The sequence below is a fragment of the Purpureocillium takamizusanense genome, chromosome 5, assembly GCF_022605165.1.
Source record: "Purpureocillium takamizusanense chromosome 5, complete sequence".
In the NCBI taxonomy this organism is placed as follows: domain Eukaryota; kingdom Fungi; phylum Ascomycota; class Sordariomycetes; order Hypocreales; family Ophiocordycipitaceae; genus Purpureocillium; species Purpureocillium takamizusanense.
The window spans coordinates 430,188-456,734 of record NC_063072.1 but is presented as its reverse complement, the minus strand read 5'-3'; the positions used below and the strand labels follow the sequence as shown (position 1 = coordinate 456,734).

General features: G+C 53.8%; 5 protein-coding genes across 5 annotated transcripts; 4 read left to right on the top strand and 1 right to left on the bottom strand.

Moving 5' to 3' along the window:
* Window positions 1-2,606: 2,606 nt before the first annotated feature.
* JDV02_005729 (uncharacterized protein) lies at window positions 2,607-4,499 on the top strand (the record flags this gene model as incomplete). Its single annotated transcript, XM_047987046.1, has 5 exons — window positions 2,607-3,134; window positions 3,190-3,304; window positions 3,369-3,700; window positions 3,760-4,093; window positions 4,150-4,499. The coding sequence occupies 5 exons, from the start codon at window positions 2,607-2,609 to the stop codon at window positions 4,497-4,499; spliced, it is 1,659 nt and encodes a 552-aa protein (XP_047843030.1).
* A 6,231-nt stretch (window positions 4,500-10,730) lies between these two features.
* On the top strand, window positions 10,731-11,920 carry JDV02_005728 (uncharacterized protein; the record flags this gene model as incomplete). The annotated part of the gene is made up of 2 exons (XM_047987045.1): window positions 10,731-11,143; window positions 11,218-11,920. The coding sequence occupies 2 exons, from the start codon at window positions 10,731-10,733 to the stop codon at window positions 11,918-11,920; spliced, it is 1,116 nt and encodes a 371-aa protein (XP_047843029.1).
* Window positions 11,921-12,447: 527 nt separating this feature from the next.
* JDV02_005727 (uncharacterized protein) lies at window positions 12,448-14,521 on the top strand (the record flags this gene model as incomplete). The annotated part of the gene is made up of 3 exons (XM_047987044.1): window positions 12,448-12,649; window positions 12,694-13,372; window positions 13,507-14,521. The coding sequence occupies 3 exons, from the start codon at window positions 12,448-12,450 to the stop codon at window positions 14,519-14,521; spliced, it is 1,896 nt and encodes a 631-aa protein (XP_047843028.1).
* Window positions 14,522-21,554: 7,033 nt separating this feature from the next.
* JDV02_005726 (uncharacterized protein) lies at window positions 21,555-23,120 on the bottom strand (the record flags this gene model as incomplete). The annotated part of the gene is made up of 1 exon (XM_047987043.1): window positions 21,555-23,120. The coding sequence occupies one exon, from the start codon at window positions 23,118-23,120 to the stop codon at window positions 21,555-21,557; it is 1,566 nt and encodes a 521-aa protein (XP_047843027.1).
* A 1,061-nt stretch (window positions 23,121-24,181) lies between these two features.
* On the top strand, window positions 24,182-26,250 carry JDV02_005725 (uncharacterized protein; the record flags this gene model as incomplete). Its single annotated transcript, XM_047987042.1, has 3 exons — window positions 24,182-24,758; window positions 24,858-25,966; window positions 26,095-26,250. 3 exons carry the CDS (start codon window positions 24,182-24,184, stop codon window positions 26,248-26,250), a joined length of 1,842 nt encoding a protein of 613 aa, XP_047843026.1.
* Between the last annotated feature and the right edge of the window lie 297 nt (window positions 26,251-26,547).

Genomic DNA, 26,547 nt, shown 5'->3' with positions numbered 1-26,547 from the left:
GGGGGGAAGGTCGTCTTGCCGGCTGTAGCCGCCAAAGTGGTTGGGGCAGTACGCGATGTCGAGGATCGAGGCCGGGGCGGCCGTATCGCACGCGGCAGGGGCCGCCGGACGTGGGTACTGGACTTTTTGGAAATTGCGGTAACGAGTGGCCGTCGTTTTGGTCTCTGCGTCGGCGGTGGACTCTGACCTTGACGACGTCTCAGTTCATGTCCATGTTCCGGTGGGCGTGGTCTCCGTCGCTGTCCGCGACGTGTTTGCAGAGCGGCCTCCGTATATTGTCACCTTAACAGGGGTCTGGATGATGACAATGAAAGGGTCGGTGCTGCAGGGACGGATTGTCGCACAGGTCTTGGTCGGGCTGAGCTAAGGAACTGTGACGTGATCCTTGGCCAGGGTTGGGTGTGACGGAGTCGACCTCTGAATCTAGATCTCAGTCGTCAGAGGGCAGAACCCCAATGGCCCAGATGGAGCATGCTGCCAGTGCAATGACGTTGAGGCGGATCATGACGGTGATTCTAGAGGAGGACCAGAAGTGGAAATGGCTGTCGTTGCGCAAGGAGCCTGCTGGGTGGCTAGACGAAACTACATGTGCATCAATGTGAGTAAGACAGACCTTGATCAAGTTGACTCGAATCAGGAAGCCAATAATACATGCAGATTACCATTGCATTCAAACACCCACGCGAGAATGCTAGTCCAGTCTTCCGACGGAGCATTGCATCTCCCTCGCTTTCACCTGCCAGCACCCGACCAGGTGGTCACCTACTCATCACCGCGATCAGTCTACCAAAGATATCACCAAACCTATATACAAAGAATAGGCGATCGGAACCTGTCTTGATCACATTGTCCTTCGTCGCACGGTGCTGACATTCGTCCTAGCAGCTTCCCATATAGGGTTGACGTGATGATGGCGAAAATGGCAACACGACCGGCTAAGACATTCGCCTGCGCCCGAAAAGGGACTACGAGTGGCGTTCCGTGATGAGGCAACCTGAGACCAGTCAACTGTGGTTGGGGGGTGGACAAGTCCCGTAGTCACGCCAAAGACTGGACTGGACGTTCAAGTTGTTGACCGTGACACTGTCTGCGATGTAAGTCTTGCTGGATAGAATTAACGACTGGGGTGAACTGATTAAGACTGCCCAACACATGAATGCAAAGTTGCTTCAATTCCCAGCCGTGACCAGGACTTTAGTGTTCATCAGCAAGAAGCAGCCTGCTTCCAAGATTGAAGACTTACCCATGGCTAAGCACCGGCTACGATGAAAAAGAAAAAGCGGTACCTCGATACCCGTCTACCTATGCGCCGTAACATTTGCCCGTTCGTGAAGCGTCTCACGTGGTGCCACATTGATGTGGCCAGCGTCGACGGCCACGCCATGTCCAGCGGCTCGACAATGAACCTGCACGCCGCGCTGGCCATGATGCTAAAGGCAAGGATATGTACTGTATCAAAACATGCTGAATTAGGGGTCCATCTAGGTGGCCTGCATAAGTAGGGCATGCCTCCCCGCCTTTATATAAAGAAAGAAGACACTCTAAGAAATGTTATACACTTGCCCTTCAACACCTGCCAAGCGCAAACAGCTGCGCCGTGGATCGTCAGCGCCAGAGGAAACTGATACCCCGCCGGTGTGTCAAGCAAGCCCCAGAATACCCACGCATCTTGTGCTTGTATGATACCCATGATTTAAAGAGGGTTAAACAAGAGATTCGACGTAATGGTGTGACGGGCCGTCTACGTTGGGGATGTTACCGCGCACTTCGAGCAGGGGCGAGTTGTCCGCGTCTAATGCAACAGTGCTCTCCAATGTCCGCAGTGGCGAAAGCGGTCGCCTTGTCTGGTGTTTGAAAGCCGGTGCGGAAGGTCCAAGGCGGTTTTCGCGGTCGCATTTGGGCCGCCCTTGCCAATCAAAGACGCCCAAGACAGGTCGCCTCTTCAGGCCACAGCACGAAAGCGATGCTGCTTCTTGGGCATCAACGCTGCTCAGCCTCAGGGGTCTTGTCATGCTCCGCCACACTTCGGTCTCTCTCTTTGCCGACGTGCAGCCCATATGTAGCTTTCCGTCATCTTCTTGTGCGTCGCTTTATTCTCACGGAATCGCCCGCTTTCGCCAAACCCCAGCCAACCCAACCTCTCTTCCTTGCTGGAAAGACCACTTCATGTTCCCAAACCGCACGGAGATCGCAGCTCGAGCATCCGTTGATTCATCACGAACCTGTCTTTATGACAATTGGGGCTGGCTCTCGTCCGTAATTGCGAACTCGCCTTTGATATTTGGACATTCGCGGGCTAAATTGAGAGGCCGTGGTAAATCGGTCTCTACACTACCATTGTCCCCCGTGCAGCAAAGGCTAACTCGCTCAAAGCCAATTTTAGGCTCAAAGCCCGGAACACCTACAATACCGAAAACATAGCAAGCCAACCGTCGCGACGAAAGTGCGCCTCAAGCCGCCGGAGGAGTTGAGGAGCAGCGCCTGCACGAGCTGGATGGGCGGGGCCGACTAGCCATTCTGCGAAGGGAGACCCCCCGCCTCCCTCCGCTTCGATCGAAGACGTCGATTTCGCAAACGCCATCCCCGTGACTTACACTGATATCAGCATGGATACTGCTCAGGACGTTGCCCGCGCAGGACGGGAGGACCCAGGTGTTCCCGTTCCCCTCACGATAAATGATGAGCTTTTCGATTTTTTTTTTGACTGGGCACCTTACTCTGACGCCAACCGGCGCTCAGACACCGAGAACGGCGGACCATCCCCCAAGGATCTGAACAATGGCATCATGGAGAGCCCCTCTATTCAGGCTTTGGACCATATGTCTCTTGAAAGCCTACAGTCGGAGTTCATAAAGATGAACTCTTCCTTCACTCCCGAAGATGAACTGGATGTCACGTCTGACATCTCCCCCCAGACGGCCACAAGCGAGGACGTTATTCTAGACTACTCTCCTGCTCGACAGGTCCAGGACGACTCGTATGGGAGTCAATTTTCTCATGCTCCATATTCCGCCCTCAAGCATCGCCGCTCCGAGAGCCCAGCTCGAAGGCCCCGACATCTAGTTAACCCTACACGGACAGCTGATGTCCGGAAGACTGGGGCATGTCTCCCGTGCCGAGTCTCCAAGACTCGTGTAAGACAAAGTCCCAAACCCCTATTAAAGGAACAAGAAACTGAGCCCCCTTCAGTGCCATGACAGTGGCGTCTGTCCTACATGTCGAAAAGCGTTCCCAGAACAATGTCACCGAGTGTGCACTCGCTCGACCCTGGTCACGCATGTACCCGTTATTAGCAGAGCTCCTGGTATGTCAAGACACTGGACACACCATGTGGGTTGGGGCCTAACAACTAATATGTCTGTTGTCAGACGTATGGGCGTTCGGCAGTCCCATGGAAGAGAGATCCCGCTTGGAACCTCGACTCTACATCGGAAGACCCAGAGACATAGCCATTATCCTCTCCTCTGAGGACATCACCGGTCCTGCCCTCGGCGCTACGATCCAGCCCTATCGGTTACCGGGTAGTAGCCAGGACAACCCTGTAACTGCGGCATTTTCTCGGGAAAGACTTCCCAGTCATCAGGAGCTTCAGAGATGGGTTGAAGCCCAAATGCAGCGCGAGAGCAGTGGTTCCAGCTTCAAGCACTGCTTAAGGAACTTTCTCTACGCCTATTCCGAAGAAGGTCACGGTCTCCCCAAGGTGAGAACTGTGTGTCCCTCTATCCTCCGGGCTAGGCTGCTGACCCTACCCCCCTCTAGCATGACCTGGTGAGCAAAGTTCACAGCATGAATTGCTTCCTCAGGATCTCTAGGACACATTCATATTTTTACCGTGACTCGAGCAACAGCTTCGTCAAGTTGCCGCTGGCCGCCCACACTGAATTGAGGCACATCGCCCGCAGAGCGCTCGAGCCTCTCGAGCACGATGCTTTCAAGCATTTGGATGATATTGTTCAGCAGGGATCGATCAAAATCGAGGAGAAGTTAGCTATTTGGGCGAGCACGTGGCAGTTATTGTTGATATACCGAGACATTTTGGAAAGACTCAAGGCCGAAGTTTCTCGCAGGAATCGGCCCAATAACCCTGCAGCTGGTATGCAAGGTCCCTACCTTTCGTCGAAAACGCAGCGTGCTAATTAGGTGTAATAGCTCATGACGAATCTTTGTATCAGTGGATGATCGACAAGGTCTTCTCACATCTGGCCACATTTTACCACTACCACTTCCGAACAAAGAGGAGCCTGGAGATATCGCTAGATTGGCTCAATTCTTCCAAATACCCTTCCCGAGCCTTCCACAGTCAGAAACTTCGCAAGTTTACGAAAGATATGCTCAGATCCAGGGAGGATTTATGTACGTACCCTATAGCCTGTTGCACTCTCCCGCGGTTGCTAATTGGCCACCCTTCCTTTGTCATCATACTTTCTTGGCATGCAACTGTTAAGAAAGTAGCGTATTTTACACCAATCTGCTTAACAACTGCACTACCAACTCTTTGAGCCGCGCGCTGCGCTGGCTCTGGCAGCGGCCATGGCAACTGCCACGGGCTCGCATGCCAGCTCAGATCCCTTTGATCTGGATAATCATGTCCCTCTAGTTTTCGCCGACCGGGCCCGTGCAGCCCAGCTCCAAAACAGCTCCCCGGTCGTAGACCGGCCGATTGGTGTCTCACCTGCGCCACGGCGAGCGGCCCGGACGCCATCCTCGCCTTTACTCCGACTCTCCAATACTGCTGCTACGGAAGGGGCGCAGTCTGCATTCGCGCCGTATAGGCCTTCGTTAGAACCCATTCTGGAGCCCGTCTCCATCGTCGAGAGGGCCAACGTGGTCGCACAAGAGCAAACGGATGCATATAATGCCAAATTGGCAGTTTTCCAAGCGTTCTGTGAATCGTTCGACCACGCCGCGAAGCAATTCACGTCTGGAATTGAGCATAGCTTTGCGAACCAATTCGCCACCAGCTTCCTCGACTTTTGGCGCCAGTCTCTCTCCATACTGCCGCCCGTGACGGCGCCGACGTACAGCAGCGTCGCCGCCGGTCGCAGCCCTCGCCAGCCCCCCGGAGGCCAGGCCACTCCCTCTGCTGAGGCCCCGCCGCCCGCACCACAACAAACAACCGACCTACGTCTCCAGGGACGACCAATCCCCGCCCCACCGAAAGAGGACCTCCGGGTCTTCGTGCGACTCGACGCCGAAGCGCCGGCGAGGAAGTTCGAATCGTACGCGATTCGGACCCACATCGCCGCGAAAGTCGGCATCGACCTCCACCAAATCCCGGCAGCCTTCACCGTGAATTCGGGCTGGGCTGTTCGCACCACAGATACAACTACCAGGGACCTCATCGTCCAGCGCCAGTCGGACTGGGCACAGGATCTCGGTGCTAACACTGTTGAGACCAGTCGAAAATGGTACACCTATGTCGTCGCCAACTGCCCTCGAAGGCTCACCGATCTGCAAGGCAACGAAGCAGACTACGACGAAGCCGTTAGAGGCGAGATTACCTGCCAAACCGGCCTGACGGCCGTCAGCATTCGCCCGAGCCGTCATGATTCGAACGACCTTCCAAGCAAGACACTCCTCGTGTCTTTCCTCACACCCACACAGAAACCCTGGCGGCTTTTCGGCTCCAGCAGACTCGCCCGATACATCGACAAACCCGTAGCGCCCAGCCAATGCGACAAATGCTGGGACTTCCACGGCCGACATAATTGCGACCGCCGACCTTCCTGCAAACGATGTGGGAAGTCGCACGCCAACGACTCAAACTGCACTGCCCCAACGCAGTGCGTAAACTGCCTAGGACCACACACCGCGGACTTTACCGAGTGCCCTGCACGACCCATCCGGTCGCATGGCGTCTATCGCCGACTGACACAAGAAGAAAGGAACCGCGTGCGAAAAATGGGAGAACAGCTCTTCGCCCAGCGAACACGACAGACCGAACAGAACGAACCAGGGGTCCAACGAAGCCCGCGACCGCAAGAAACGCCGCCGTCCGTACCTGAGCAAGTCCAGCCCCAGGATGCAGGCACGGACGCCCGCCACGGCAGTGACGTGCCACCTCCGAGCTCGTCCCAGCAAGCAGATGGCCAGGAACCGGAACGCCGAGAACCAACTCCACAATGTGAGAGCGTACAGTCCGCGCTCAGCCCGGCCGTGACTATGTCTCCGCCGTGCATCCGGGTGGTCACGACCCCACAGCCCGATAGCGATGATGAAACGCCCAGATCACCGTTGAAGCGGAAGCGCTTCAACCGCGCCAGCCCCTCCACATCATCACTATGAGAAGACACCGCAACAGCCAGACCGGACAGAAGACCATTCGCGTCTTCCAGGCCAATGTTGGCAAGATCCCGCCGGCACATGACTGTGCCCTCGCCCTGGCCGACGCTGAGCAGTACGACGTCGTCTTACTGCAGGAGCCGTGGACAGAAGCCAAAGAAGGCCGCTGCCTCACCAAAACGCACCCCGCCTACGATACATTCTCCCCGGTTGATAGCTGGACCAACAACAGCACCCGCCCGAGGGTCATGACGTATGTCCGGCGTCGTCCCGGCCTAGCGGCCGATCAACGGCGGCCCGCAACAACCCGTGACATTCTCTGGCTCAGTATCAACAATATTACCATAGTCAACTGCTACCGGCAGCCTGATTTCGACGAGGCTCTGGACATACTCCTTGCCTGGAACCCGTCGAGCCGGTGCCTGGTAGCTGGGGACTTCAACGCGAAACACTACAGCTGGCAGACCGGTCGTCTCGATGGCCGAGGAGACGACATCGCTCACTGGGCATCGGAGAATCGCCTCAGCCTGCTCAATCCGACCGACGTACCCACAAACCCGCATGGGAACACCATAGACCTTGCCTTCTCGAACGTACCGTTGTCGGAAGGAGTCGTGGAGGACCATCTGGCCACTAGCTCCGACCACTTCACGCTCAGCATAGAGCTTCCTGAGGTGGGCGTTGCGCCAATACCACCGGGAAAAGTCCGCGTCACGACGGAAGACGAGATCAAGCGGTTCGTAGATCTCGTCCAGTATGGGTCAGCGGATATTCCAACCCCGACGACAACTACCGACGACCTTGATGCTCTTGCATCCGCCCTGGTGCGCCTCCTCCAAGTGGCGGCGAAGGTGGCCGGTCGCCCCGTTCGAAGGCAAGCCCGCAACGCCCCATGGTGGACCGAGGAATGCCGACTCGCCGCAGCGGAATACCGCGCAATTAGAAGAATTTATCCCCTTGGATTTTGCCGCGAAGTTCAGCTCGCCAAGAAGGACTTCCAGAAGGTTGTCCGCCGAGCTAAACGGCTATACTGGCGCAACCTCATCGACAGCTTTAACGACGGTGCGTCTGTGTTCAAAGCCGTCCGATGGATGAAGTCGCCAGGTGCCTTCCAACCACCACCCCTTGAGGTGGATGGCGAGGTACACGAAACACAGCTCGACAAAGCCAATGCCCTCCGACGCGCCACGCTGGAAAGGCGAACCTCAGAAGACGACATAGCCGACCCGTGGGTCCCAGTCGCCGCGACTAGAGCGATACCATTCTCCCAAGATGTATCACTGGCCGAGACGCGGGACGCGACCATCCGCACGGGAAACACATCCCCCGGCTCCGACAACATCACTGTTAAGATGCTCAAAGCGGCCTGGCATATCATCGGCGAACATGTCCGTCGTCTATACGAGGGATGCCTCCGACTTGGTCACCATCCGCAACCATTCAGGGAGGCAGAAGTGGTCATGATAGCGAAGCCGGGTCGTCGGAATCTGTCGACACCGCGTGCCTGGCGACCAATCTCGCTGCTCTCCTGCCTAGGCAAGGGTCTTGAGAGGCTCATCGCACGCCGTCTAGCGTGGGCGTCCATCCACTATGGTGTGCTCCATTCGCAACAAGCTGGGGCCCTGCCGAAGAGATCCGCTGTCGACCTCGTGGCCGCTCTTGTGCACGACATCGAAGAAGCATTCGCTCGCGGACTGGTCGCCACGCTAGTGACAATGGATATCCAGGGGGCTTTCGATACCGTCCTCCGCAACCGACTGATCCTCCGCCTCCGTCAGCAGGGATGGCCTGAGCATCTCGCACGGTGGGCTGGCTCGTTCATGTCAGAACGCTCGGCGTGCGTGCGATATCAGGACATTACCACACCCAGTTCCCCACTTCAGTGCGGGCTGCCGCAGGGTTCGCCCGTCTCGCCCATCCTCTTCTTGCTCTATACAGAGCCGATCTATCGCCTGGGCAATCCGAAGGGTCGATTCGGCTATGCCGACGATACCGGTATCCTATGCGTAGGAAACTCGCTGGAGATGACGGCCGACAGGGCGTCGCGCTATGTCAGCGAGCTCGTAACATGGGGCGCCGCCAACGGAATAAGCTTCGACCCGGCAAAGACCGAAGTCATGCACTTCTGCCGAACCAAACCCAAGGTGTCGCCGCCTATCTTCCACCAGGGCGAGAGACGCCCGGAAAAAGCGATGCGCTGGCTAGGTATCTGGCTTGACAGCACTCTGACGTTCAAGACCCACGTCGAGAAGTGGACAGCCAGTGCGCAGGCCGTGGCACACCACTTGCGAGGGCTCGCCAATACCAAACATGGCCCGCTTCCGAGCGCTATGCAAAGAGCCGTCCGAGCCTGTGTCGAGCCAGTGCTGCTCCACGGCGTCGAGGCCTGGTACCCTGGATTGAGCAGCCCTCGCTGGAGCCAGCCCACGAAGGAGGGCTCCTCTGGAATCCAGCAGCTGCTGCGGAAGATGAACAAGTCGCTTCACAGCTCTATGCGTGCCGTTCTGCCAGTCTGGAGGACGACGCCTATCGCCGCACTGCATCGTGAGAGTGGCATCCCGCCGATCGTCCAGCTGCTCGAAACTCGCCGGATGCGCTTCGCAGCCCGCCTTAAACGTGTGGACGAGGCACACCCGCTGGCAAAACGCACACTGCAGCCGAAGCCGCCGACCATCCATAGGTCGATCAAGCTGAAGTACCAGATGCCTCGCGAGGCTTTCCGGACTAGACTCAGACGCAGCGATCAGCTGCTACCTCGCAGCACACGACCACTGCTCCTCCCCCGCCGTTTCGACGACCACGCGACGCCCCTACAGGCCGCGTCGAAAGACGAGTCTGCAGAAAACTTCCTGGAATGGGTCCGGTCTATCCCACGTGAGACGCTCATCGTCTACTCAGACGGATCCCTTTCCACGGAGAAGACCGCTGGGTACGGTTATGTGATTCATCGCAATGGACTCACCTTGACGACTGGCAACGGTCGACTTGGCCCAGCTGAGGTCTTCGACGCCGAAGCCAAGGCTGCCCTTGAGGGGTTGCGTGCTGCAATGAACCTCCCTAACCCACGACGCATCTTTGTGTGCCTCGATAATCTCGGGGTCGCAACCTGCCTGAGAGGCATGCCCGCGGACTCCTCTCAGGAAGTGTTCCTCGAGTTTCAGGCTCTAGCCGCGACGCATGGCGCCACAGAGGTCCGCTGGATCCCCGGCCACACCAACATTGCCGGCAACGACCAGGCGGACGCCTTAGCGAAGGCGGCCACCTCCTTGCCCGAACCGGCAGACGCTCTCCCGACACTCGCTCATTTGCGCAGGACTGCCCGGCAGCAGTCCAGAGACGCTTTTGAAGCCTGGTGGGACGCCTCTGCACCCGCCCAGTACAAGCCACTGCATCTCAAGCCTACCACCGGCTGCCCACCAGAACTAGAGCTCCCACGACCACTCCTCCACCACCTGCTCGCGGCACGGTCTCGCCACGGAGACTTTGCCGACTACCACGAGAGATTCAACCACGACGATGCGCGGCTATCATGCTCGTGTGGCCGACGTAAAGAACCCAGTCATCTCTTCTATTGCCGAAAGATCCTGCCGCGACATCGGATGAGGCTGGCACCCTCACCGACTGCGGCAGTCAATCGTGCAATAGGCAGAGACTTCGACAAGTTCGTCGAGCTGGCGAAGGCAAGCTCGTTCTTCGAATGGGTATGTCCTCGCCACTAGGCGAATGGTGATCGCTCCCTTTCTTTCTTTTGTTACTTCTCACTCTGTGACCCGTCCAGGCGGAGGGTGCGGCAACACCCTTTGCCCGCCCAGGTCAATTGAGGCTGCTCTCGCAGCCTCCGACGAAGGCCTCTCTTGAGGCCAGTAGAGTACGGCATTTAGATGCCACGCTTGAACGACCCGCTGACGGGCATCGAGCACGAATTGGAGCGCCTCAGAGCCGATGAAATGCTGGATGGTGGTTTGTTTACTTTTCGCGATGGGAAGATGAAGGGAGACGTGGAGGTAATCTCTGGGAGACCCACCAGAACCTGTATCGATATCGTAGGATAGACCCACTAGCTCAGCACGTCCTGTGCCCCCTAGGGACCTGAGCGGCCTCACGGCCGCTGGACGGAAAATACACTAACTAAGGTTGCTAATTGGCATAGGCAAGAGCATTGCGCAGTCCACGGGTGAAATCGACCAATTGCTTTGCGTGTTGGTTGTCCACCATGAACTCAAAAAGCTGAATGCTCGGCGACGGGTGACCAAGACAAAAGCTGTCGAGCGAGTTGAAGACAGCGAGGCAGAGACGGTAAAAGCAAGCTCCGTCACTGAAGAAGTTGGCAAGACCCAAATTACAGTGCTCGCGGACAATAGCCCCTCTATACAACAAGGAACAGAATCACCACCGGTTGCACCCAGTAAGCTGTAACTCTCGTTCAGGGCTTATCTCACTTCTCTGACATGGAGACAGACGAGGAAACACCTAGAGGGCCTCGAACTATTTGTACGTCCAGAGTTAGTAAGGATTCCGGTTACGGTTCTCTTGAAACCAAGTCCACAGCGCACGGCAAGCTTCAGGCCATTCAAGAGCACCAAGGAACGGATAGTATCGATAATCAGGAGGAAGCCGATGAGCTACAGACGATATACTCTGATGCCTCTAGCCTTCTGCAACATCCAGACATCGACAAATACATCTCTGCGTTTGCCGATGTTCTGTCTCGCTCTCTCCCATCGGAATTTGATGAGAGTGACGCGGAGAGGGTCTTTTCAGCACTTCCATCCCTTCTCAGGGCCTTCGCGGTCAGGCTTGGCTATGAGAGTTCTGAGCGCATGCCACGGCAGTTAATGTACCTTGTTTCAAGGTTTCGAAGGTGAGTAAGCATCTTTTCCTTCTAACTCTCAATATCTTCCAAGGAAAGACCACTGATATTTGTCTATTATACAGCGAAATAGCCAGATGCCTTAAACGCATGGTGCATGAGGAGTATCATGACGGTTCAAGTGTTCATAAAATGAACGGTGAAGGAGACAGCCCTCGTCAAAACAAGCCCTTCATGGGCCTTGACGACAAAATTCACATGTGGCTGTCAAAAGAGGATGTTCTTGAGACCGACAATGCCCGATTTTGCGACTTGGACGAAGCAGAGCCTGGCGCCTGTGATTATTTGGACGATCTTGGTGGGTTGGATGATTTGGACGCCTTGGACAGTTTCAAAGAAGAGGGTTTCCTGTCTGAATATCGTCAATTGCTCTCAAGATCTCCCGCATACCAATGGCTGCGGTCTTCCATCCGAGTCAAAAGTACTCTCCAGGTCCCCGGATCAGATGCTACGGCAAGCCACATCGGAGATCGGATTGTCAAAGCAGTTGGTCGTCCGAACAAGTTCAGTCGGAAGCAGACCCAAGAGCTCCGGATGCATTTCGTCGTTCCTTGGGACCCATTCCTCTTCTTACAGGAGCAGGAGTACGAGAAACCGCTAAGCTACGTCCTAGCGCACGCGATAACACTCACTGGTCATGGTAACGACCTGCAAGCGGCGACATGCGAGAGCTACATGAGGCAAACGTGGCCAAATACAGGGCTGCAATTCCTTGAATTCCTCCAAAGGGCCGTCAAGAGCGAGTCTGGTACTTGTGAAGGTAAGTAGGCTGGCCATTAATCTTAACCCCAGCCCTCGGCCGCGAAATCGGAGTACATTGCTGAGAGAAAACAGAAACATTTTCGGATAAGACACGGCTGGCTGCCCAATTTACAGATTCCAAACTTCAGCTAGTCGTGACTGGGAATGTCTTCTCTGTTTCCGAAGTCGCTGACCAGATAGCGTGGATAGCAGCCGCTCTTCGTTCCTCACCTGACGTCGGGGGAGCCGCCTATAGTACCCCACGTATCACCGAACTTCGCCTGGACAACGCATCTCTTGACCAGAGTAGCATCTGTGGCTCTTGCAAGATTGAGTTCTGGATGGAGAAGATGAGGGATGCGGACCTCCCAGAGAGTGGCAGATGCTGGCGTGCCATGTTTCGGAATCCTGTCATCGTCAGAGAGTATCCGATTCCACGTCGGCCTGAGACCGGAACGGGACTCGAAATTTCTTTAGAGATGGTAGCAGCGCTAACCAATTGTCGAAGGGTTGTCAAGTTCGCAGGGATGACATTCGTTAAGGGATTTGCGGCCATGCTAGCTTTCGTCCGGGTTGTTGGTGATGTCATCTTCTGGCACCTCTGCTACAATGCCAAGGGCGAGTATATCTCTTATGAGGACCATCGAGTCCCCCGACTTTCTCAGCTCCACGCCGAAACAAAACATCTTGCAATGGACACTCTAGAGAGGAGTCGCCATATCGTGGGATGGAGTGATGATGTCAGAAATTTTGCCGGTAAGCTCATCTCTACCCTTGCGTAACCTGCGCTAACAGTTCAGGTGCCCCCGATGCGGATTTTGCTATTGAGTGGACTGATCTACCCAGCCCGAACTCGATGTGTGCGCTTGAAAAAGTCACCATCTCTGGTTCCGCCGTTCCGTTCATAACCTCGGGAGCCAGCATCGCCCTGGGAATCAAGGATAAGGCGCTTCATCTCGGCTTTGGTAGCAGTGACGACTATATGGGGAATCTATTCACCATCGAGAAGCGACACTTTGTATTCTATGACACTGAGGAGAGACGCGCCTGGCTTGTCGACGGTGTCAGCACTGTCCTCCACCTTCTGCGTGCCTACCTCAGATTTTATCTTGAGGACAGTCGCGTAAGGGACTACTTCATCTACAGTGACGGCGATATCGAAGAAGCCGGCCCAAACGTGGCCTACACGGGCGCGAGGGCCGCCTACGAGGTTCTGAAGAACGACAAGAACCAAAGACTGCCGCTGTATCCGAAAATGTCGGAGGAGTCAGAGGAAAGGATAGCCAAGCTCGGAACCAAGCACGAGGACGACGTTACAAACCTGAAGGCAACTAGCAGGAACTTCACCCTTAAGGAGCGCGTCGAACAGCTCTGCTACGTGCTCTTGCAGATTACCGCGTATCATGACGACATACATACGCAGTCAGGCTTCGGCTGGAGGATTAAGAAGTCGCCCCGCCACCGAATCGAGGGCTTCGAGTACGTACTTCAAGAGACTTCTTCCCTTTTAGCTCTTGCCTGGGCTGTCTACATCCTCTCTACACTTTGCACCTGGGATCACTGAGTTCTACACCTGGAGACGAAGATGCTAACTCCTGGGGCTTATCTCATAGATTCATGGATGTGGCTACCAAGCACGACACGCTCTGGCCCAAGGTCGCCACGCTGGATGCCGTGAGCGTCGGCTGGGTTGACTTTGCACGAGCCTTACACGCCGTGCCTCTGTTCGGTGTTGGGTTCGGTGATCTATTCCGGCCAGTCAGGACAGACGCGCCGTGCTGCAGCTCGACAGCCTCTGTCCCCACCGGCAAGGACTTTCTGGCAGTCTATGGGGCCGACCTCGAAATAATATTGAGACGAGGTTCGAAGCGGAAAAATCCTTGGCGACTTGTCGGCAATATCCATTGGCATTCACCTGACGGCGTGGCCTTCGAATCGTGCAAGTGTAAAAGCCTCACTCTGGGTGGAGATAGCCGGCCGATCTCTGCGGCCCAGAGAAGTTACAAGAAACAGGATCGAATGGGACAACACAGGGCTTCCTGTGAGCCCGAGAAGAAGGGGCTGAAGGGGATGTTTGGAGAACGTGGGTTTGGCCGGCAGAAGAGTCAGAAAGGATCGAGTCCTGCCGATAGGGTGCAGGTTCTCCTGCCAGCTACCTTCCCCCAGTTCTATGGTCGAGGATTGCGAAGCCCCGCGAAGGTGGTGCCGAAAGGCGCCGTGATCTTTGGGCATAGCTGGAAATTTCCTTTGCGATGGAGCTTGTCGAAGGACGTTCCGCCAGAGGAAGGCGAGCCAGACCCACCGTCCCTGGATGAGGTGTCGAACCTGATGGATGACAGCGGCATTGGCACGAGCATTGACTCGTCATCCGGCGGGGATACGTCGGCGTCGCCTTTCTTTTACGGTCTGGGTAACAACCCCCAGGTCCCATGTGGTAGCAGGGACAATTCGTCAATTGAGTCTGGGATCGGCAGCGATAAGCCTGGCAGCGAAATAGTTCCTGCTGAGCAGGTCGTTCAGTATCGGGAGGATTCGAAGAAACGTGCGATTTGTTTATCAGAGGCGGATGACCATGATGACCTGGCGAGGAAGCTCCGGCGTGTGGAGAAGAGGATAAGCCTGGGCTAGGATAGTGAGAGAAGCGGTCGCTAGCTGTCGGTAGGTTTGTCCATGAGAGACGATAATATGAAATGCTGTAAAATCTCTCTCGTGCAGAGGAGTGCATAGACAACATATACCAAAGACATTGGGGATTGCTGGGCGCCATCAGCCGGTGCCACTGGTGTTCTGGACGATGCCGCATCTCCATTATCCTTAACATACAAAACCTCTATAAATCTGATTAATACATATAGAGCAAATGGAAGTGATCAACCAGTCCCTAAATGCAGGTAACGCGAGTTGCATGTAGAGTCACCAGAGTATATATGATGCCAACAGGAACACAGGTGAAACTGTGAGACCATTTCTTTCACGAGGCATGGGACTGACGAGTCTTGCGAGAAGCTTTTGCTTGATGAAGCTGATTATTAGACAGACTAGTCCATGTTCATTACGTTGACCCTATCCATCCATATTTATGTGAACTGGGAAACCCGTACGAGAGAGCCAATGCCAAGGGCTTATATCCTCGGATATCGTTATCACATTCTCGGCCAGTACAGTAACTCAAAGAACACACTGAAACATATCGTTAGGGGTGAGTTTCAGAGGACTCCAGTCACTTAACAACCGCGATTCAAACAATAGCAACGGGTTGGGCCACACTGATAGCATCGGTATCCAAGTCGGTAGCATGTGGCGCTACAGGCTCTCGCGGTAAGGCCACCGCAACGTGCCAGCACTCCCGCAGCATCGGGGTCTAGCACCAGTTGTCAGTTTCAGACAGTGAATGCAACAAGGGGTTATTACTGGAGTAGATTGAAAACGAGTCCTGCGGAAGCGCCGTATCTGCATCTACCGCAACTTCGAGGGCATCTAACTCTGTTGCAGCAGCGGCAACAAGGCTGATGCAGGTAACGAGGACCAAAGTAGGCTTCATGTTGTGGTTATAGTGCTGTCAAATGTTGCTAGTCAAAGGGATGATCAAGTAAAGCTAGGTATGGTTGTGATAACTCTGGCGTCGAGAACCTGCTTCGCACGGGAGGCCGTCGTCGTTATATACCCTGATGCCCTTCTTGTCCGCGGTCCCTCAGCCGTCTCGCGTCCGCCAAGGCTCGACTAGATATTGACAATAGCAAGTGGCGTTTTGCGTTCCGTGCCATCGCCCGATGGCCCGGGCAAGTCTCCAGCTGCGACAGCCCGGTCCCATTCACCATTTGAAGTGCAGCATGCAGCACAACCCTTCAATCGGGAGCTGGAGAACGGTGGTGTGGCACGGGAGGCTTACCAGCAATTGAAGTGCCCAATCGCATGTCGCGGAGGATCATGGGTTGCATCACCACTTACATATGGGCGCGCATTTCGACATGTCTGGTGCATGGCTTGCCGCTCGAATTTCACCAAGCTGAATCCCCGCCTTGGAAGCGTCTTCTATTGTCAAAGAAACACGACTGCCCAATGACGAGGTTATGATGCACACCCTCACCGCTCATCAATCTAAGCACAAGCCGTGATGGCAAGGCAGAATCCTCCTACAACTCCTTCTCATTCATTGTCATGCGAGGGCGGTCGTCTGATCACAAGCAAGCACCGAACATGCTCCCGCCCGCGGCAGACGCCACTATTACCTAATTTCAACGGTTAAAGGAGCATTGCAGCCAATGGTGTGAGTGCCAAATACTGAGCTGCAACTCACCGGCCGTAATCTCCAGGTTAGGTATCGAAGCGAACGACGACTGTCCGAAGGAGACGATGGAGGATACGGTAGCTGGTACGACAGAGGCACACACCAAGGTGGGCGTTTATACTGATCTCACAAACGGTATAACATTCGACGGGCCAAGCCAAATACCTCAGCAGAAGGGTTTGTGCGAGCCCAGCAAGTCCCCAAGCGTTACGGCCGCGCTTAATGTTGCGAGTCTGAATGACAGCAGTGACCATATCGCTCCTACTCATCGCCGCTTCATGTATAAACACCAGTCCGCCGGGCCAAAGCTGACCGACCGCCTAGTACGGACGGTCGGGGCATAGAGGTAGTCGGAATGGGCGGGAGGAGCTTGTCATCCCCCAGACCATTCAGCGGCGAAGCAGACGTCATATAGGCAATTAAAACTTATTGTCAATGGAGAAGTCAAGCTGAGTCGGCAGAATCATAAGACATGAAGGCTTTCTAATGCAAGCGATCGTATTACAATCTCGAGTCCATGGTACAGTAGTATGCGCCCCTCCGTATAAGCGATAATCGACTTGAGCTGCGTTGGAGTATATCTCGCCGTGATAAGTGTGTGCCGGACGACGACGTGTCGGTTGCAGGGTCAGCATGCGCGATACCTCGTGTACTTGGTCACCGTTCAGACTTGGCCAGACCCTGGTCACACAGCGAAGGTACACTCGATCGTTGCTGCTTACCATGGCAATTCCAGATGCATCGCAATATGCTCAAACTCTTCTGGCATGTTGCAGACCTGAATCATGGCATGACATCCATCGTGAGCTGATCTTGCGCTCTTTACGTTACAACGAGCTCATGAGAGACACATGCATGCGGAGGGGTATTGGCGTTGCATTCCGATACAGAACTTTCGTGTTGTATCTGGAGACGTGCTAGCCTTAGTGGGGGGAACATGGTCGTCCTCTCTTTCCCAATGATGTCCTCAGAGGGCCATTAAGCGTGCTGCAGATGTAACCCAATGAAGTATTCGAAATGCTTGGCCCTAAGCGGCCGACAGATAGTCGTCCAAACCGCCGTACATTACCGCCTCGTTTTGTTGCCCCAGGATACACCGAAGAGCATGATGAAGCTACTAAATCATGGCGCGCGTTACGTGCTCACATCCTTAAACAGATGCACTGACACAACCAGGCTCATCACAATCGTGCTCGACGTATCACTATCGGATCAATGATAGACAGGTCCGCAGTTGCAAAGTGTGAGTCAGATCGTATACTGTACACCAACCCCCTGCACCCTAAACACTACCCTTCCCGCCCTATACGTGACGCCGTATTATCTTTTTATGCAATGCCGCGAAGAGCTGTAGGTACGGCATCGCGCGGTTAGACCTGGGCCGTGGTGTCCAAAGCTCCCTAAACCCAGCCCTAGGAATGCTTTTAGCGACCCAAAATGCCCATCGAAGACGGGTGCCTCCCCAACCTGACAGCTCTAAGATATTGCGAACCTGCCGACACGAGACACGTCACCCTCTCGCAAAGGGTCTCATCGTCTCGACGTTGCTTCCTCGCCACCCTTGACTGAAAGGCAAGCCACATGTCTGGTTTGTAGGGGGAGGTTTGTGCGCAAACAATAATCGGTTTGGCGGAGATTGTCCAACAAAATGCGAGAACAGGAGAATTCCTTTCATACTACAGCACCTTGGTTGCGCTCTCCCCGTTGCCCAGATAGACGTTCGCTACTCAGATCGTCGTGCTAGTCACGGGGCAAAATATGTAAAGAACTGTTACGAGACGTATCTGCAGTACTTCCTCCTCCGACCGCTGCTTTCATATGGCTATGAAAGTACCGGCAACAAACCCCGCGTCCCTGTAGACAATGGATGAGATCCCTGTACGTACGTGACTACGATGCGGCGACAGCACTGCCAAAAGAATGCCATATGATCCTCCGTCGCGTCCGCTTGGGCCGCTAAGCAACATCAGAGAGTGCGTGCTCGGTAAACTTCCGTGGTGACGGTAAAGTTACGGGCAAATTCACTGCTAATCTGGGAAGGTCTCTATTACGACTTTGCCCCAAGAGCCCATACATACCAGCCAACATCTGACGGATCAACATCATGATGGTAGGCTTCGAATCTTTGAATCTTCTGGGTGTACTTCGCTCCATGCTCTGTTGTGAGCATTCATTTATCCTGCCTTCTCGAGACCTCGCCTGGCTCAGTCCGAGCCTCAAGTTTCCAATCTCTCTTGGAGGTCATAGGATGCCGTTCCGCTCCGATAGAGAATATGCATCGCAGATGCAGGAAGATCAAAATACCGAGAAAACAGGATTGCATTTGCAGAAACCATGCAAGCAATGGCGGTATACTACGACATCCCGTGGAACAGCTGGCACCATATGCCGCAAGTCAACCAGAAGGATAAGCCTTCCAGTCAAGAGCACATGCGAGTGTCGTTTACAAATGTGGAATTTGACCATGAGCGTGCTGGTAAATAGCAAGACCGAGCCTAGGCCTCAATAAATTTCTTCCTCGTCGACTATATTCGTTTCATGTTTTACGGTCTGTGTATTACGCACTACTAGCGTTACTCATTTCTCAGCCTGGCCTCGGATGTCCTAGCCGCCCGGGACGGCACAACACGCCAGCTCATTGCATTTAGACCGCTCAATGTCGGAGCGGCACCGGGAGCCGAGCGAGCCCTTTGGTTTCTCGTCGGCGGTTCTAGGCCCTGTTCAATGCTATCCGCAGCCAACTCGTCCCATGTGCGAACCGCCGCCTGTATCAGCCGATGCCTCCACTTCGAGGGACTTTTCCACTGGCACTCTGCTCCCCGATACTACTCCTAGTGACTCTACTTGTCTGGACCAGAATTGCCTTGAGCCCAAAGATCTGTTTCGGCTTGCATTTGTCCCGGTGCTGAACATCGGATTTACTTTTTCCTTCTCAACTGAGCCGAGAAGGCCGAAGCGCGGGCCATTCTCGGACATTACCCTTCGCCAGCAGACTGCTGAAATGCGGAAGATCGGGTCACGCATTAGGCACGCAATGCAGCGAATACGTCAACGTTCGCAGAACGATAAAGATTAGGCCAAGCACGCCAATTCCTTCCAGGAAGCTAACATGCTGGGTCTAGTGCAAAATGAGCCCTGAAGACCCTAGTGGCGAGTGTCTGATATGTCCCAATCTAATAGATTCATCGCATGGTCGTTCTCATTGCATGAGGTACAAACTCAGCAGTCGGAAAACATAGAATGGTCCAGCTTGAGTAGACTCGCGACCATGACTGGTGACTGGATGCGCAAGTGGCAAGACTTTAAAAACAATACGAACACGGGTGGTTGTCCAGCCAGAGGTTATTCGTATATAAGCAGATATCTCGACGTCTACGTGCGGGAAATCTTCGACAGCGACCTGTCAGTACGAATCCCAGGCCATTTTGGCGCTAACAACGACTGCCCAGGTTCAACCACGGCGTTTACCTTGGCAGACTTGGTAGCTACCAAAGACGCTTATGCTCATTACATTCCGAAGATTACCGGATTTGTCTTGAGGCATTTCTCAGAGCCGTCTGACAGACTACTGCATCAAACTTATCGGCTGACGTGCCACGTTTGGTTGCGCATTTAGAATGGCTGGCACGGCGTGGACGTAACGTGCCGACTTGCAAAGGCATTATTTGCAGACGTTAAAGTCTCTACGACCAGCAAACTCTACCTCCATAAGTAGCACCACTCTAAATATATAATAAAACCAACATGCTCATCACCTACATTTAGCACCCTCTCGAATTATATCTGTGCTGCGACATTGCAGTGTCTCGCTGCCCGCGATGCTGACTTGCTGGAACAGCTGCAGGCCCCAGATATTGATATCTATGTGACAGCCAGTTGAGCACCCAGCAGCAACGCCGAGAACTGCCCACCTCATCACACGGATAGAAATTTTAAAGCCACCTGTCAGTCCAGTCAGCGCGGCGGCAAGAGTCCGCCATATACGTGCACACTTGCTTGCTTGCTAACTTCTGCTGCTGTAGCCTGGGAAGTGCACCCTCGTTGCCCATCGCCAGCCATACCATAAAGTCGCCCCGACAGTGATGAGATTCAGGTGTATCGCGGCAGCGTGATACTTAGAGAAGGACCTTCTGAGCGACTGCAGACTGCTCGGAGGCTTCTCGACACCCTCTCTGGCGATATCACCCCTGTCTGTGACAGACGTCAGTGGACACGTCGTCTGCGCACGTTTCGAAGCAACGTACTGGCAGGGCTAAATAGATCTAGCATCGCGCGACGCGTCTTGGGTCCGAATATATTACATGGCCCTTAGCTAAAACCGATAAAACGTATAAAATAGCTATTATATAACCCCTATAAGCTAGCCTAGCTAAGCGGTATATAGCCCCTATAGATAGACCTTAACATATACGAGTAGTGCTATTCATACAGCTCGATTTTGCTATTCATACAGCCAGTGGGTCGCCAAGAAATTTTTGGCCAATCCCATACCGCGCATCCCGCTGCACGTAAGCGCTGTCCTGATCGAGACTAGCGTATCCTAGGATCGACTCGACGCCAGGCATTTCCAGTACGCAGGGGTAGGTAACGGACTGTAGCGGCGCGCCAGAATGCCGTTGAATCACATCGTCATAACGTAGCTGCCGCGCCGCCGCGCTGGCCGGGCTCAATTCGCTCAAAAACGCATTTCCGCTATGCTTCACGATGTCATGACATCGGGCGCATATTATTCCGCTCCGGGCGAGTGCGTAGACCGTGCCGGACCGCGAAGACGGCGGCCTGGGCTGCGCGCTGCTCGTAATGCCATTGCCCAACCGCGGGGTAGAGGCTGCGCGGTACGTAATTGGCCAAAAATTTCTTGGCGACCCACTGGCTGTATGAATAGCAAAATCGAGCTATATGAATAGCAGTACTCATATATATATATAGTAGGTATAGGTCTCAGTAATAAACAGAAAATCAAGCCTCTAGTAACCTAGTATAGTATATCCTAAGCAATAGTAATATTTAATAATATACATTCTATATCCTCGGATGTATAGTGGAGTGTAGTGGCTTTGAACCCTGCTGTAGCAAGTCTTTCATCGTGTGACTTTCTCCTCGCGTATCGAACTGCTATAGAACTCTAGAGATATAAGATCTGGACAGAACCCTTGCCCGAGAAGCCATTTTGTGGCTGATGACAACATATAGAATGTTCAACTACCCGATTTGGAGGGACAGCCACACGGCCCCCCTAAGACGGTCCCCATGGTAAAGTGGTTAGGCCCCCCAATTAATTGCCCTCAGAAAATCCCAGGCGATCGTCAGTGATTAGCAGGAGGAGCTTTGTATAGATCTCGAATAGCTAGCTTCATTTGACCTGATTGTAGTTCACAGCTTCATAGTGCGTGCTTGTCTGCCGCCACTCTTTCTGGTCTTCCGCCTATCAAACTGCCCCAGAATGCCGCGCAAGCGATCCGCCTTGCTACATGCCTGTTCCTGCTTCCAAATATCCCCGCGGAATGGCCTGCCAACACCGTCGTCCTGTTGAGAACGCAGCACGTTGGAGACAGTGCCCGCAAACATGCGGCACTCGTATGCATCGTCCACATCGTCCCAATGCACCTCAAACCTGGCTAAAGCCTTTCCTATGGGCATGGAGCACTCGTGCTGGCGTCTAAGGCTGTCGCCGCCCCCCATGATGACGAGGGCGTACATCCTCTCCCTCATGGGCAAGTTCTTCACTTCTTGAAAGCGCTCGTAGATTTTGGGAAGCATCTCGTCGCAGTCCGTCTTTACCCAGTAGGAGGACGTCTCCAGGAACGAGCTGCCCATCTCTCGCTGGATCATGCCTTTTTCCCAGAAAAGGAGCGGGCTATCTTGCAGCCGGGTAGCTGAGACCTCGGAGAGCATATCTGGGTTGGTAGATAGTATCCTGGAGGCTGGGAGCAGTCGGAGGTCCAGCAGCGTTTTTTCATTCCACATGTCTGGATCATCAAGTAACGTAGCAACCTCAGCACCGAGATGACGATAGAGGTGCTGCATGGTTTCGGCTGGTCCCAGCATGCTGAAAATGTTGAAGGAGCATATAGGATCCTCCTGATCCTGAACAAAGAAGAAGCGAAAGGCCACAGTAATGTCTTCGGGTAACTCCGCGGCCCTTGAGAACGCGTGATGGTCTACGCATTTCTGTAGCTGCCTCTTGTCAAGCGACGTGAGGCGCCACGTTGCGTGGGCCGGCTCGTCTATGACACGGAGCCGGATCTCAGAGACAACTCCGGCGCCGGCAGCGGCTCCACCGCGTATGGCATGCAGCAAGTCTGGGTGATTGTGCTCGTCAACGTCCAGGACAATGCCGTCCCAAAGAACAATGCGCCCGCCGACGACGGACTGGCAGCCGATTCCGTAACGGCGGGTCAAAAGAAGATCCCACCCAGCGGTGGTGAAGTGGCCGCCCGCACCTACGCCGTAACAATCTCCATGCGGTACAGCCTTACCATGCTTAGCTAAAATGTAGACGATACGTCCCAGAACGCATCCCGGCTCCACGGTGAGGATGTCGCCCGTGACGCGGCAGGCCGTCATCTGCCCCAGGTTCAGCATGATACCAGAGCAGGTTGCTCCATTGAAGTAGCCATGGCCGCCGCTCTTGACAGAGATGGGTATCTTTTGGTAAACGCTGAGATCATTCATGGCCTGCAAAGCCTGAGAAATAGCCCATTCACCTCTTGGCGACACGACAAGCGCAGGAACAATGGCCGCTCGATCATGCATGCGGGCATCGAGTGGTACAGCCTCCTTGTCGCCCTGTGTTTCATGGACTTCTATGCCGTTGAGCCGCAGCCGCTCCGTGAGTTTGAGGAGTAGGCTCCTTGGGTGGATAATGTTTGGATCTACCCATGGAATACTGGTCTGGTCGGAATCGGTTTCGACAGGCTCTGAGATGGCAGTAGACATGTTACCAAGCACAAAGCAGATTGCCTTGATCCGGATGTACGTACGGTTATGTAATTTCAACTGCAAAGAGGTGATAATGTAAATAGACAATGTCAGGACTCAATGAGACTCCCAATAAATGTTGCTTGGTCACTTCTTCTGTAGGCGCTGTCGCAGTATATGTAGTCGCCGAATAGGCAGACGACATATTATCCACATCCAATAGAAGCGTTCCCCTCACCTGCTCCCCCACGCCCCACAAGTCGGTCACGGAATAGCATGGCACTCAATAACCCCATCATGCAGTTTGTTTTTTTTTGATAATCAGTGTGACTGACCGCCCTTTCCATCTGAAGTGGGTTGGCGGCCGGCGCCAGTGTAAGTCTAGGCGTAGTTAGACGTCAAGTGTCTTGCGGTGATCAGTCCGAGAAGCATGGCGCCGCTCAAAAAAGAAAGCAATCAAAGCAAAAACAGATACATAAATCACCTAAACATGAAACGAACTTGCTATCATCAAATAAATCAAAGAATCCGCTCCGTGTCTGTTCATGATTGGACCACGATTGTGGTGTTCATGATTGGGCCTCGATGCCACTGGATAAGACACCCAAATCATTTTGCTGAAACATGCCCGAGACAACATCACAAACAGGGCTTGGAAGTCGACCTTGGGTTCAATAAGCTGATCATGAGATCTATGAAAAGGCAAACTACTATTCCCGTGACGACTTTTCGATCTGCCATGTTGAGACAGTGTCTCGCGATCGTGCGTGTATGGCTTTTTGTTGGGTATCACTGTATGCCCTTGCAAACCGAATGATGTCACTACCGAAACCTCTATGCTATCGGCTAATTTTTTTAGAGTAATTGCCAGTTTCTCATTTTAGAAAGAAGAGAAGCGACCTGCGAGCTCTTAAGGCAGACACATCATGTACATATAAATATGAGCTCAGAACGCAACATTTCTGCGAGAGTCCATCCTCTGAACTTGACCTACACATCTTACACCAACCAAACATCAGCCATCCCTGGTAAGCTAACTTCACCCAAACGCTCTGTTTCACGTTTTCTTCAACTGGAAAATGTCTTCTCGGGTGACAGCAGCTGCTGAAGGATGGGCCGAGTATCCACCTCGCACGCCTATCCCTAGCCTTACCCTTGATGCGTCCATTAGCCGTGAGGATGTCAACGCTGGCCAAGTCGTGGACAAGTGGATTGCAGACCTGGCCGATTCCATTGACCACAGAAACGCTAAGGCGTTTGAAATCCTGTTTGTGCAGGAATCGTGGTGGCGGGATCTTGTCGCCCTGACCTGGAACGTGGCCTCCAAGTTTGGCCCCAAGGCTATCAGTGCTTATGTGCTCGGGTCAACGTTCGGACTCGGGCAAATCAATGTGATCCAGTCGCCTTCGCTGCAGCCGAGGCTGGAGCAGCTGGGGCCGGCGACCTTTATACAGGCTGCCTTCACATTTACCAATAAGTTTGGCTCTGGCCGGGGCGTAATTCGCTTAGCCAACGTTGGGCCCAATAACCAATGGAAGGCGTGGACTGCATCGACAGAACTGGAGCGGCTAAAAGAGCCACGATATGTAATCCGACAAGTAGATGAACAAGCGGGGCAAAAGGCAGGCCAGCTACAGGTTGTAGTCGTCGGCGGTGGTACGCTCAAATCTTCACCCAACACACAGTGCTCTGCCCCCTATTCTATTTCTATTAGTGTTAATATTGCTGACGCCATGAACTGGGTTGACCCAAAAGGCCAATGCGGATTAAGCTTTGCCGCGCATCTTGAACACATGGGCCTTCGATATTTGCTGATTGAAAAGACTCCCAGGATTGGCGACTCGTGGCGCAACCGATATAACTCTCTTAAGACGCATACACCTACCACCATGGACAGCCTCCCATTCTTGCGCTACCCAACGAATTGGCCCAGAAACATGACCAAGGATCAGTATGGTGATTGGATGGAGTGCTATAGCAAAATCATGAAACTCAAGACGCGCACGAGTACGTCAGTCAAGAGAATTGTGCGTGATCGAGACAATCACAGCTACAGGGTTGAACTGGAAACGAATCGAACTTCATACATCATCACGACCAAGCATGTTGTTCTCTCGACCGGTCTCCATAGCGACCAGCCAGTCCGGCTGGGTTTACCAGGCCAGGATGCCTTCCGAGGCGAAATATACCACTCGTCCAAGCACAAGTCGGCATCTGGAGTGTCCAACCTCGCCAGCAAGAGTATTACAATAGTCGGGACCGGAACTAGCGCGCACGACATAGCACAGGACTTTGTCAACCACGGCGCCAAGAGCGTGGCCATGATCCAGCGGAATCCAAACATCTTTGTCTCGCTGGAGTCGCTGGAGACCATTATGCTTGGCCTCTGGATGACCCCCAATCTGAGTACCGAGGACGCGGACCTAATAGAGACGTCCTTTCCCAACGTGGTCGCGCTCACTCTCGAGTCTGGCACCATGCCTCTCTGCGCAGAATTCGACAAGGAGCTCATTGAGGGCATGGAGAAGGCGGGCATGGTGTTCAGGAAAGGCGAGGACGGCGTCGGCTTGTTGGACCATCTGATTTTGAAATCTGGCCACTTTTACATCGACCATGGCGCCGCTCAGATGATTGCCGACGGCAGGATCAAAATCCACAGGTCCAAGAAGGGACTCAGTGCGTTTTACGACCACGGCCTTGTATTGGCTGATGGTGGGACTAAGCTCGAGTCAGATGTGATCGTCCTGGCAACTGGCTGGGAACGCACCGCTAAAGTTGTTGAACGGCTACTTGGTAAGGACATGGCCGACGCAGTCAAAGCTCAGGAATGGGGAGATCTGGACGATGAATCAGAGCGTAAAGGGGTAAGTGTATTTTTGCCGTTTCTGTTTCCGCTCTGTCTTGGGTCTTTATTGGCCCCCTGTCCCATGTTTTCAGAGACAATACGCTATGTTTATTGATAGTCCACTAATACCTGCTGTTAACTATCTAGTGGTGGCGCCCAAGCGGTGTTCCGGGGGTGTGGTGCATGTCGGGGGCCATCAGCTGGGCCAGGCAGTACTCCCGGATGCTTGCCTTGCAAATTGACGCTGTAGAGAAGGGCTACAACGACGAATATTATGTCGCAGTCCCTAAATTCAAGCTGTAACTAGTTGTCGCTCTCTTCCCTGGCGCTGAACCAGCTTGCAACCCTCGTGTCATCCTCCTGGATCTAGATAACCAGCGCGCTCTAATCTTACTTTTTGCGTCAATGTCCACCCGCCTTTCGAATCTCGCCAGATTATTCAATCTATTCACAAACACGTCAGGAAGCGTGCGATATAGAAAACGTGGTTGTTTAAAGCTCAAGATTTGCTGTAGCGGATCACAATGATTATCTGCCCTTTACGGACGAACACGTTCCTAGTCGCTAGCTTTATGTTTCGTAGCTTAATACTTGTGATCT